Below are 14,345 nucleotides of genomic sequence, written 5' to 3' on the forward strand. Positions count from 1 at the left end.
CGTTGAGAGACCCAGAGGTTGGTGGGAATGATGATGTACGTAGGTACTGTGAAACGTACATTTTAAAACCTAATTTACACTTCTAAGGCATGACTGAATTGGCCACGCTTACATCTCATCTATTGTTCCTTTCCTGTCCTCTCTAAGATTAAATTATTTCTTAATGACATTAAAGGGAGAGTGTTAATTGGAGTGTAGCAGGACAGCAGGCATAGAGAGGCTAGATGACCTGTGACAGTCAAGAGATGAGCTTCAACATTAGATAGCAGGGGTTCACAGCTGGCCCACCAGGGTGCCCCATTAAGCTCAGTCTAACACGATTAAAAGATTTGAGTGAGGATAACTTATGAAAATCCTCAGGAGGGGGCTTATTGTTGAAGACAAGAGATTTGTGGGTCCTGAAGAGAAGTCTAAAAGGATTTGAGACACTGAGGCTACACTGTTGGTTCGACATAAACAAAACAAATATGATTTTATTTGATGAAGATTAGATAAGATAAGATCATGAGACGATTTGAATAAAAAGTCCCACATCATTGTGTCATTTTTTCTTTTTATGTCAAAATATCTAAACTTTGTACTTAATTAGTTCAAGTAATCTACAAGAACTCATTACTTGTTTACCCACCCCCGGCAAAGGCTACTGCTGATTTTAGCAGCACTAAGCTCCGCTCACAGCGATGAGCGTGTATATGTGTGTGTGTGTGTGTGTGTGTGTGCGTGTACGTGTGTGCGTGTGTTTGTGTGTGTGTGTGTTTGAGAAAGTGAATAGGAATTTGTCTGTGTACAACTTTGTATGAGCACAACTCTAATCAAGATATCAATATGTGCTGTTGTAACTCTAACTGCATACTGATGTATTGTTTAGTTTCAAATTGGAGTTAATTGAGGATCTTGTTCCCTTTACTTTAGGCTGAGTTACATCAACTCTGATATCCAGTTAAATTTATTCGGCAAAATGATTTTAATCAGTGTGCGAAATACATTTCGTGAGTCTCTGGAAAGATCTTTAAAACATATCTTTATCACTTCCAATTATCACTAGAATATATTTAAAAGTGTACATGAGTGTGCATAAATATGAATACAGATATATATGGCTGGTGTTTCCTCTTTTACCGCAATTGAAAACCTGAATGTTTCTAGGAAGGCCATGCTGTTGCAAATGTTCTGCAATGCAGTTGATTCTTTTTTGATTCTTTTCTCCATTTTGCCTCTCTGGTTCATTCTTATTTAAGGCCAGGCGGCGACCTGAAAAGTGAAACCATTGCGGAAGTGCCTTAAACTCTTTCATTCTTTCTAAAAGCCTTAGAAAACCTATGAGAAAAAGACTACTTCTCACTTGATTTATTACCTCAGTTAACGTTTTTGGTCTTAACCGCTACTTTCAAGTCTTCTTCTATACAGCATGATGTTGATTTAGTAAATTATGGTCCCATTTAGAGTAAAATAGATGATAAAGCAGGGTATGCTTTAGGGCGTAGCTGCCTAAACTTTAACCCTTTCACTGCATGATTTCTAATTTTGTATGAGATATTAACTTGTGTAAGAGTTAGCTACGATAGCCTTCAGTCTACACTAGTGCTAAAATAATACATTGATTTGTCAATAAGCCATCAACAGTTTGCCCATAAACTTTAGTGCCGTGCATGCTAAATGTTAACATTAACATGCTAACAGGCTCACAGTGGCAATGCTAACATGCTGATCTTAGGCAACAGCCTGGCATGTTAGCATGCTAACATGTGCTAGTTATACAACACAGGTTGATGCGAATGACTGTTGTTTTGCAGAAATATTATCATAAACCAAATTATTGGACAAACTAAACTGTTGACTTCATGGTGGAGCTATGTGAGGCAAAATACTGAGGCATGTTGTCTGCAGAGATGTTGCATATCTACACAATCTTTTGCTCATGAAAGCTAATGAAGCCGTTAGCTTTCTATATTTTCTTCTCTTATTTTCATTTGCCTTCTATCCTCTCCTGATCCTCGGCCTGTCAATATCGGCACACTGTATATTGGACACGACAGGCTTTGTTAATGGAACACTCTCAAAGACGATGCCAGTCACACATCTCTTTTTATTTCTCTTCTCAGTCCTTCCCTCCCTTCTCCCTCTCGCTCCTTTCACCCCTCTACCCGTCTCTTCAAAGATATGAGCTGTTTCATCTCTTTGCCTGAACTCACCCTCTCTCCTCTTTTTATTATTTCATCCTGGGAAAGCTCAAGTGTGGCAAGCCCACTCCTATTTAGGAGGACAAGTCCTGTTTGCCCGTGCTCTACAAACCCCTGATCACTTCACATCACTCAAGTCCTCACAACAGACGCGACCCCTACTCCCCCATACGTGACTTGCTGTCTTTTCTGCCCGTCTCTTTTCCACCTCGTTCACTCTAAATTTCAAAAAGCTATATTTTATTAACATATTAAATGTACCTGTTTATGTGGCTGTGACCTTGTATGGCCTCAGACCTGTGTGCTATGTGCACAATTGTTCCCTCACAAGAAGTGTTTAAGACATTAAGTTGGGGATTTGCAAGCTTTTACCTTTCTCTTTGCTGCTTTTGCTAGATTTAATCACATTAATGGAGTTGTTTTTGGACCTTTTTAGTATCTCAAGAGCAAAGACCAAAATATCATATGAGGGCAATAAAAAACAGCATTGTTGGATCTTACAATAGGATCAGGGTAAGGCCAAGCAAGGTAATTCTCAGGATTGCTGAAAAAAGTACGAGAAAGTAGAGAATATCTCCTATTAAGAAATAAATGCTCAGTTATGGAAAAAGCATATATCTTTATATTATTTTCTCTTTCCTGCCTCTCCTCTTGGATTGCATGTCAATAATCTATATTGAACAATATTTCAAAGAGAAGAGTCACTGTCCTCGAATATGAAGCCTGCAGTGCTGCCAGGAAACAGCTGCTCTTCTTTCCTCTCTCTGGCTCTCTCTCTTTTTCATTACAGTTTTTTTTGTTACTCCACCTCCCTGACCTTCCAATCTACCCTCTGCTTTCTAGTGATCCCCCTTTATTAGCTATATCTGTCAACTGATACTTTTGTTGATCGCACAATCTCTTTCTCCACTTACAGTGATTGTTGGTGAAAAATACACAGTCACTCACTGACAAGCACAGGAACACACACGACACAGACGCTAGGTATCACGGCAGGAATGCCATACACACTGTCGAACACACCCTGACGTGTCGATTTCATGACCCTAGAAAGGCCCTTCATTGGTGTGGATAAAATAACAAGCTATTAGCATTGGATGTGTGCAGTCAGTACTGACAGTTGTCTAATCCGTGGTCAGATTCACAGGAAAGCATGACCAATTTAAACATGACAAACAAACACACACACATCCACTGATGTCAACAATAGCACAATCATGAGACATGCGCACTTATTCATGTAGATAAATCCATGCAATGACCACTGACGGACAAAATGTAAGCCACAATTGGAGAAAAGCATTGCTCGGCATATGGATATTTATAATTTAATGCACTGAATACTAGTCCATTGGACAAATATTCTTAATCTGCTGTTTTTCCTCATCTGTCTGTTCTATCACCTTTTCTCTATAAATGTGTTTCTTCTTTTTGCTTTCTGCTTTAAGCTCCCCACAGGAAAGTGATGATTGGTGCGTGTGTGTGTGTGTGTTGTGTGTGTGTGTGTGTGTGTGTGTAATTGATTCACATGCTACTGTTGGCTTATTGTCCATTCCTTCACAGTGGTCATTTAATCAATACCTCTTAGTGTGTTGTGTGATCAGGGGATATCTGTGTTTTTCACTGTCATGTGACCAAGCTGCTTCCTTCCTCTTTCTAGTATCACTTTTCGACATGCACCAAGCTTCTCAATACTATTTTTTTCATTAGAAACAGTTATTGACATTTTTGGAAAAATGCATATTCTCTTTCTTGTTGGGCTGGGCTTGGTGATAAGGCTCAACTGGAGCATGGACGCCCTATTTCAGCACTGATGGAGGAGAAAAGTCTGCTTGGTTTGTGTATTCATGGCATCATTATCATCATTACCATTCTTGCCCCGCCCCCCGTATATGTGTGTTTAAACCTGGTATTTATGGACAGTTACAAGTAAAGATCAGGCTATAATAATATCTTTAGTATTATACTATTGTAGAATTACATTACAGTGGATGGCTGCTTAGGATTGTCTCCGACGAGCTATTCTAATTAGCGGGATTTAAGGAAGGTATTATTGTGAACACAATTAACAGCTGTGTGCCAGACATGCAATTATGTCTGTCATTAGTATCTCAAGGGTGCAGTTTAGGGTGAACTTCTTCTTGTAACCCATAATTCAAAATAAATTAGGTTGTAAAGATTCTCATAAAGAAGAAAATAACTAGATTGTGTCCACTACCATACACACGTTAGTTGGTTATCATTATCATTTCAAAAGATAACCAATTTTATCAGCGCAAGTAATTACAATATCCCATTACTCTTTCAGCTCACAATTATCAGTGACTTAGACATCAATAGTACAAATATACAATATACTGTATATTTACTGATGTAAGTCCTGGGTTGGGGTGGGGAGTCTAACACAGGCAATTCTGTGTGCTTGAAGTGGAGAGAGAAAAGGTGTTTATTCTCTTAGGTGAGGGGTAATTAGGAGAAAAGAAGAGCATTTATTGGTTTAGAAGTCAAGAGAGTGTCACCGACTCTGGAAGAGGATCCAATAATAAAGTGTCCAATTATCAAGCATTTCCAGCTCTTTGTGTTTGCCAGCTTGCCTTACTTGGGCTTGATATTTAGATTTGGCTCAAACACTCGCTTTGCAGTGCTGCCACTCTTCCCTGCAATGTGTCTGTCCTCATCTCTCTTCAGGTGTCAGCAATTATCATCCTCTCTTCCGCTGTGCCGCACCCACTCACAGTTGTCAGCAATCCTGTGCAGTAAAGAAATGGACGCCTCTTTTTTGACTGGTTGTCCAAAAGTCAAAACTCATGAACTATTCTGCTTCAATCCATATTAGTTTAGTTTATATTAGTCTTTTAACCTTTCAGAAACTACATTTTTACTGCAGGTAACCATTTGCCTCTCCAGTTTGCAGAATCATACATTTAAATAACAATGCGTCAGGTGCAGGCACACCTGGCTTTTAAAGGTAATGGAAGATGACACTGATTGTTAATTCATGTTACGCCTAAAATGCACCTATGATTAATTAAGAGACTAAATACAACCCTTATGCCTGACTAAATGCCGAGATTATATGCCATTTAATTAATAAAAGGCGAGTTGGACACGCTAAATAGGGCTCATTGTTTTACTCCAAATGGTAGATAGTTGACACAGAATTGTAATCATTAATGGCTTAATGGATAATAAAACATAGATGCAAAGAAACTTTTTTGAAACTCAATCGCAGTAAGTCAGAAATCCTAATCATCAGCACAGGTTACCTTATTGCAACCCTGAAATCATTCTTAACCCTTTCATTTCTGCACTCTGCCAACCACATCATCAAAACAGCCTTCCTCCACCTCTGTAACATTACCTCCCTCCGACCCTCATTGTCACTTACTGTTGCAGAAACACTCATTTACACATTTGTAACATCCAGGGTTGATTACTGCAATTGTATCCTCTAAAGTGCCACAAACAAAGTCCTTAATAAACTCCAGTATGTACGGCGCTATACCCACTCAAGTTATCACATCACCCCTGTCCTCCATGACCTCAACTGGCTCCCGGTTCAAAACAAGATAAAGATTCAAGATTCAGTTCACTACCTGCAAGGCACTCAAGTTGTTTTTGCCCGACCTGTCCGACCTCCTCCATCAGCATGCCTCCTCCCAACGCCTCAGATCTGCTGACCTCCGGCAGGGCTCTAGAACCAAGAGCAGGACCGTGGGTGTTTTCAATCATCGCCGCTCTCTTCCCCAATTCAAAAAGGCCCTAAAATCTCAACAACCATTCACCCAACTTTGAAAAGCTCTGATAAATAAATCTGCTGTGATATTATTATAGCTTAAGTCACGGCGCTTTGCAATTAGTCTCATAGTCTCATTATCTTGTGTTTGAATATCTGTCTCGTATCTGGACTTCAGTATTAATAGGTGCATGTAAATGTTAATCAGTAATATCAGTTATTCCTCCGGTTTCTTCTTTAACCTTTGAATCTGCCTGAAGGAGAAAGTGTAAAAAGGAAATTATATCCGGATGTAGATATCTCCAAAAAACAGAATCAAATTACAAACAAGGCTGGGAAAAAAAATTGTCTGCTTGCCTACTTCTTCCAGGTCTGAGTTTGGAAACCATAACAATAAAATGAATGTTTGTATGAAAGACACAACACTAACTTGAGGGAGGTTGTACCTATTTAGTGACAATATGTGTGTGACTTTCCAAAAATACTCTGGAAAACAGTGAGAAACTGACTCAGTGAAGCATATTTAAATATATGTATTTATTCTTTCATTGAGTGTGTTTGTGTTTATATAAGTGCAAACAGGGAAACATCAATTCACAGTTAATTGAAAAGCACCCAAGAGGTTACTGAAGGTTAAGTCTTTTCATTTATAACGACCATTTAACGGTTCGGTCAAAAGTTAAATCAATGTCCCGGACACATTTTGATATCTGGAGCTCCAATCTAGCCAAAATGAAAACGACAGGGGCCATAACATCAACCGCTTGATCTCTCTCTGTCCTGTCTGCAGAGAAGAATCCTGATAAAAATGATGAGGCAATGTGAGTCACTCAGGCTTTTGGTCATAAGGCTGTTTGTGTGTGTGTGTGTGTGTGTGTGTGTGTGTGTGTGTGTGTGTGTGTGATTAGTCTTTCTTTGGGCCTGATGAACACTTCCCTCTATTGCACTTAATCAATAAAGTCTGTGACTTTTCCCTTGGGGACCCACTCTCCACTCCTCCTATCTCCTCCCGCTTTCCCTCTCCTTTCCTTTCTTTTGTAGCCTACTTGTGATGGCGGAAGGGGAAGGGCCAACGCATCTAAATGGTCTCTTGTAAATGAAGTGAATTGAGACAGAGCTCATCGGCATGCATGAGCAGCTCCCATAAAGTAACTACGCATATCAATCATGCGCTGCATGTCTTCGTGTTCGACAGGATTCATGATGTTCTGCGGGATTCCTCCGGCAAGATACAGTACAACCCGCATAGAAACACACACAGACGTTGACACACGCCTGTACGTACGCTCACATATCAACGGCACACGCACATCCACCCTTGTTCACTCTTCCATCCACACACACACACTGCTCAGCACTCCGTCAAGCAGTCACTGCGGTTTGACACCAGCTCTCCTGTCTCATCATTAGTTTTAGTGAGAGATGTCCTGTCCCATCAACAAAAACAAACATGGCAGGCGGTGACGAATCAATTAATCAGACGAGGCATTTGCCGATAGTTATGTATCACTTACAGCTAATGTTCATCGAATGTCTCGGAAAGTTTCCAATAATGCATGGACAACACTTTCAATCAGCATTCCCTGGAACAGCTGTGATCGATGAATCATCAGAGTCAGATAGATTGCTGTCAAAAAAGCAGCTTTCTATGACTGATGATCGTCTTCCACACAAACTGAATTGATGCACCTCTGGACACAACACTGGGCCGGTGTTGTGTTATGCTTCAGGCTTTGGCCGAGTTTAGACGCTTGATTCATTTGCTATTTTTTTACCCTGTTAGGATGTTTTGTTTTTGCTGTTGATATATCGAAAAAAAAAAAAAAAAAAAATCTCACAGCTGTTGCAGCATCATCACATTTCTTCAGAATCATAGTGAATCCTAATTTGTTATCATGGCATGAATGTATTTGGTTGATCTGTATTTTGAACCCTCATAGACTCTCCACAGAAGCCTACCAAGACAGAAATAAAATAGGCATAGTACGAACATTCAAAACGAACATTAGAGAGCTAGCTTGCTAATTCAGCGACGCTTTAATCAGAATCAAGAAATTAATGCCACTCTGGTTGCAAAAAAACTGCAGGCTAACAACAAACTACAACGACTAAAATGACCACATAATTCCACTATTCTATCTCGGTGCCTACTAGTACATGGATACCAATTAAACATGAACATATACAAATATTTACTTTGTTTGACACAATTTGTGTCATTCTAATTGATTCTACCTAAGTCATAACAATCTTGCTGCTTTGTGCTAAGACACATTTACCTTTTACCTTTTGATGCATTCCTAGTTGTCGGACACCATGTTAGTTGAACGGATATTTGCAAAAGTTACAAAGTGGTTAAATGTCAGTTAGTTGGTGAGGTAGACTGGCAGCTTTTTTTTTTTTTACTGTTTACTGTTACTTTGTCTGCAAATAGAAGATTGAGGGAAAGTCTCTGTAGTGTAACAAGTCCACGTTCTTGGTTTGCACCACTCCTTTGTTTTGCTTTGACTGCATTGCCTTGTTGAGCATCAAGCCCACCTCTCTGGCCTCACTGTCAGTCTCTCCTCTTTGGCCCACTACATTTACCTCTCTTTTTTAGGATTATTATTATCTACTTCTATTCTCACATTGTTTGATTCTTTCATTTGAAGACATTTTTTGATCACTTTTTTTCCACCTTAATTTCATTCATTTGTCTCTGGCCCTACTTCCCATTCTCTCCTTACCTCTGTTAGTCTCCACTTGAGCGTTGCTTTGTTTGCCTCTCTGCTTTTCTTTATTCTCTCTTTTCTCTTAGTTTCTTCCCTCTTTCTGTACTTGTCTGCAGTTTTTCTGCGCTCTCTCTCTCTCTCTCTCTCTCTCTGTCTCTCTCTCTTTCTCTTCTCTCTCTTGCCTTCCTTTCCTCCTCCTCTCTCTTTTGCCTTTCTTGTCTCGTCCTCTCTCTCGGCCTCCCTTTCCTTACTCGATCAGACAGTTGAAGCAGCCAAGCTGCCGAAGGCGAGAGCAGACAGAGGAGCCGCTCTGTTCGACCTCCCTCCCTCTCCGGAGAGGCAAACTAATGCCGACACGCCAATAAGCTGTAAGGAGACAATTATTCACCATTTATATCAGCTCTCTGTCTTTCTGGTTTAGTATCGCACACCTCTGGAACTCCACATAGTATTTCTAATACTTTTATCCTTTCATTGGTTGCATTTTGATTCATAGAGATTTTCTCCAGCCAAACTATGGCCTAGAGCTTGCTTGTTACTGGAAGATCATCGGTCAACAATAAACATAACTGAGAAAATCTGGAAGCAGGGAACATAAATAAAAAGACATGATCTCCCATCTCACATCAACTGCTATTAACATGCCCTTCAGCGAGACACTTAACTCCCAACTGCTCCACTGGATCTGCTCAGTGTTCAGCAGATGAAGACTGTAATTATACTGGTCGTGTGTGTGAATATAAACATAAACTGTATGAATCTGAAGTTGAGTGCTTGCTGAAAATGATCTGGTTTTAATTAAAAAAAATTTCTTTAAAGGGTTAAACTAAATCAATTGAAATCTCCAATGTTTTATATCCTGGAGAGTAGCTTTTAAAATCAAACTCATTCACAATTCTTGATTGTGTTTGGGTGTTTTTCATCAAGTGCACTTGAACTTTTACCACTTGATTTATTCTTCTCCTTTAAGTCAGACACCATGTGCTCCAGAGACAGAGAGACACTGAGGTTAAGACAGAGGATAGAGAAGGGCAACAGAGCAAGAAGCAGAGAGCTTAACAAACAGCCTTTTGTGGAGCGCTGCTGCCACTGGAGTAAGGCGTGCTGCGTACATGTGTTGCAACATGTGTCGCTACATTACATGTGTCGCTACATGTGTCACTACATGTGTCACTACATGTGTCACTACATTACATGTGTCGCTACATGTGTTGCTACATGTGTTGCTACATGTGTCGCTACATGTGTCGCTACATTACATGTGTCACTACATGTGTCGCTACATGTGTCACTACATTACATGTGTCGCTACATGTGTTGCTACATGTGTTGCTACATGTGTCGCTACATGTGTCACTACATGTGTCACTACATTACATGTGTCGCTACATGTGTCGCTACATGTGTTGCTACATGTGTTGCTACATGTGTCGCTACATTACATGTGTCACTACATGTGTCGCTACATGTGTCACTACATGTGTCACTACATTACATGTGTCGCTACATGTGTCGCTACATGTGTTGCTACATGTGTTGCTACATGTGTGCAGGAGCAGGCATGTTTTGTGAGTATGAGCATATTTGCATGAATGTGTATATTATGCTATTTTGGTAAAGAAATGTCTGTTGTCTGTTAAAGAGGTCTTTGAAATAATAATGGAAAGTCTGTAGGAGTGAATGATGGACTGCTCTGTTGATGAGCCCCACAAACACAACAGTGCAGAACATTAAGTATTATATTAAAACAGGCATTCACACACACACACACACGCACACAAACTTCTTCTTAAGATCTTCAAAATGCCTCAACATTTTTATAATTATTTTTATAATATACTCCAGACTTTAGCAGACATTTTTGTAAGTATGCAGCAAGTAAATACATTTTCTATTCAGCTAAAAGGCAATAGCGTAGGTTTGCTACCATGACTGAATTTGACCTACAGTCTTTTTTTCTTGTCTCTTTGTTTCTTGAAAGAGCAAAATAAATCTCTTTGTAGTAAAGTGGCAATGTCAGTAAAATGTACAGATATAAGTGGACAGGCACACTCGCTATGTCCCAATACCTTAAGCTATTAACAGCTCCAGCTTGTTACATATCGGAGAATATGCAGCGACAGAGTCAGAGCTTCTTTTATTTTGAACTTGATCTCTGGCTCGTGATTGCGCTGAGCGTTGTAATGTCTGATCGCGTTGATGTTTAAGGTGGACTGGCCGCCCACTCGCTTTCTGTCTCTTCAATAATAACAGTCGTAGAGCACAGTGAAAATATGTTCCCCCTGTGAATCGATGCTCATCACATCATTGTGCTTCCCCCGTCAGCCTCTTCTCTCTCTGGGGTTTCACACTCCTCTCTGGCCTTTTCCTTTTCACCCGCTGTTTCTCTCGCTCTGTCTCTGTCTCTCCCCTCCACGCTCCTGTCTCCCTTCATATGGGAGGTGAAGCCATCTGAGGCTTCTCGCACGCAAGCCAACCCTCCTCGCGGGTCAGCTTCGGCACACTGCAACATTGTAGTTGTCTCCTCCGCTGTAAAGATCTTCCATCGTGCATCTATCATTCATTTTTCCGACAGTTGCTGTCACGGCGTGTTGTTTCTTCACTGTTGGAAAGAAGACCCGAGGATGAAGCTATAGGCAATCGGTTGATATAGTTTCAATATGATGAATTGAGAAGATTTCATCTTGCATTTTGGTTACAACAAAACATCGTCAAATGAGTAAAGTAAACAATACAATTGTACTCCCCAATGTTTGGTTCTCAAGTGTGAATTTTCTTGGGCTGCCAAATCCACTGTTTCCAAGTCTACTAAGCAGCCAGGTCTGAATACAACCTGAAATGACGCAGAATTAAATTGCAAGTTTGCATAATGTTGCTGCAAATATTATAATTTTTTTACCTCAAACTCACTTTTGAGAATTGTCAATTTGCTAAATTGACAATTTATGTTGCCCTTTCTTCGCCGGCCTCACCATCTGACATTCTTCAAAACTGATATCACACCGTCTGACACAAGCATCCAGATATAAAACAAGGCTTATTTAAACCCATCTTGTGAACATTGCTATCGCACACTCTCTACTGTATAAGACAAACGCACTCTCCCAGAGTGGAGAATCAGCATTTTAACCTCTTAATAGAGACCATAGTTAATATTTATCCAATAAATTACCTCATCTCTCATCAAACACTGACACACATAACACCCCAGCTTTTTTTCAAAAGGCTTTGTTCATGCAGATGCAGAGTAATGTGATATATGTATTTATCTGATCATCAATACCAGCACTAGTATTACACATGCAGCCATAAGACAATTACCTTTTTTTTTTCTCCTGCAAAGATCTTACTAAATATGCAATGTGGTTTCTCTCCCTCTGTGTGTGTGTGTGTGTGTGTGTGTGTGTGTGTGTGTGAATGTGTGTGTATTTCCCCATGGCTACATGTGTGTGTGTCCATGCGTTCACTCACAGCTCCAGCCAACGCCCAGATCGTGCACTCAGGCGCAGCGTGTAACGTCAAGGATGATAACATCAGTGAGAGAATCTACACCATCAAAGAAGGAGACACACTAGTGCTTCAGTGTATTGTTAAAGGACACCCACGACCACAGGTAAGCTCCGAGCCACCTGCCGAGAAAGGTGTGTGTGCCAGAACATTTGTTAATGGACTCTTTGCCATGATGTTGATGCCTATTCTGCTATCCAGGGTGACGTTCACTGAGTGAGCAAGTAGGTGTTGAGACTGGATATTTGGACAACATTGGATCACATTAATATGACAACTGATCTCTGAATGCATGAATGAAGATTTTCCAGCTTTTCATATTAAAACACACAGATAAACATATATTACTTTATTCGGAGTGGTGTCATAAAGCTCTCTGAGAAACATGTCTTTTTTGTACAGTAAATATAAAACCAGAGGTTTTACAACTAATTTACATAAAATAGAATAATCAACATCATTGTCAAGATAGATACTTATCTCCATATTATATCTATTAATGTAGGTGGTCAATATGCTACATCAGAGCTGTGCATTTATCAGAAAATAACACCCATCTATTCTCCAGACAATCAGAGTTGAGGCCTCTCCTTGCCAATGGTGTACTCAATGAGCCACTCTAGCACTCAAACCACTTCCATCTTTAAGAAATTCCAGATTTGCAGACCTCATCTACTTCAATCTTGCTGGATTGTTAATGTATGTCTCCGATACTGTCTAATATCTCTGTTCTCATATTTTTCTGACACAAATAGCAATGCCTCAGGTTTTATAAAGCATGTTATAATGCATGTTATAATGCATGAACACCTCCTTATATCTGGCAAAACGTCACTTTGTTTACATGTTGGGGTTGTTTCCAGGCTTGCATGTCGGGGCAAAACGTGCTGGTGACTGAACAGACTGCAGGCGACGTGGACACATTCTATGACGAGCGTCAGTTAAAAAACATTCCCTAACCTTGCGAGCACAAATGATAAGATATATCCACAAGTCATTTGGCATGTTTATAGTGTCACTGTGCTCGTGTTTGCTGTGAGTCACACAATCTCCTTGTTCGTTTGCCTCACAGTGACACCAACTGAAAGCATGCCTTGCTTCAGTGTTCGCAGGTCGACGTTGATATCTGTTGGCACTTACATGAATAATCTTGGCTGTTAGTGACACATTCAGCATGTTGTTTTGATGAATAAGCCCAGCAGTAGCTCAGGATTTAGAGAATATGCTTGTGACTTAATGTTACAGTCACAATTAACTTTTCTTTTAGCAAATTATGCAGCTGCACCAGTGGATCTTTGACACGACATATGGAAATATTGGATAAAACACAAGAAGGATAGTATATGTTAAGATAAATAAACAATATATTAATTGATAAATCCCAGTACAACTTTTATAAATTGCTGTTCACTACATTGTACCACTGACATTCCTTCTGTACTTTTTAGCTACATTAGAAAGAAGGGAAGAAGCACCATTGATGTTATACAACAGCTGAGACTGGGTTGCACATGCTGCGTTTGGAGTGCGGCCCATTAGTTGGTTAAAAGATAGGGCATAACCTTTATTCTTCCATAAAGAAATATTTTTTGAGAGCATTTAAGCGAACACACACACACACACACACATAGAGAGCAGTAGATGCATCCAATAGTTGACACATGTGATTTCCCTGGGTTGAACATGTTGCACAAGGGTCTTAGTGTGTGTGTGTGTGCATATGTGTGAGCTTACAGAGCTCGATGTAAAATTAACTGAGGTGACTGCGCAGGAGTTGTGTGTTTTACGTGTGGGAGTGTGTGAGGTGAGAAAAGCAGTGTTCCTCACGGGTGAATGTCCACTGGCATCACATCAACATGAATAAAACAGTGCCTGTGTCTAGGCCTTGTTTTCGTTTGTGTTTATGTGTGTATCGACTGTGTGTGTGTGTGTGTGTGTGTGTGTGTGTGTGTGTGTAAGAGGCTGCTTGCTTATGTGACCCTGCAGATGCAAACAAATCATTTGTGCTTTGCTGCAATATCTAATCACATACCTGTTGACCTAACCATATACTGACTGGGCTATCATTCCTCTTTCATTTGATCTCTCTCTCTCTCTCTCTCTCTCTCTCTCTCTCTCTCTCTCTCTCTCTCTCTCTCTCTCTCTCTCTCTCTCTCTCTCTCTCTCTCTCTCTCTCTCTCTCTCTCTCTCTCTCTCTCTCTCTCTCTCTCT

General features: G+C 40.2%; 1 protein-coding gene across 1 annotated transcript in view; it reads left to right on the forward strand.

Annotated features, from left to right (window-relative positions):
- The window catches only part of LOC117725867 (MAM domain-containing glycosylphosphatidylinositol anchor protein 1), a 150,709-nt gene that overhangs the window by 32,953 nt on the left and 103,411 nt on the right, over positions 1 to 14,345 (forward strand). The window contains exon 3 of the mRNA XM_034525735.1: positions 12,101 to 12,240. Coding sequence (XP_034381626.1) covers positions 12,101 to 12,240 — 140 coding nt within the window. The remainder of the gene's footprint in view (positions 1 to 12,100; positions 12,241 to 14,345) is intronic.

The sequence above is a fragment of the Cyclopterus lumpus genome, chromosome 3 (assembly GCF_009769545.1).
Source record: "Cyclopterus lumpus isolate fCycLum1 chromosome 3, fCycLum1.pri, whole genome shotgun sequence".
Lineage (NCBI taxonomy): Eukaryota > Metazoa > Chordata > Actinopteri > Perciformes > Cyclopteridae > Cyclopterus > Cyclopterus lumpus.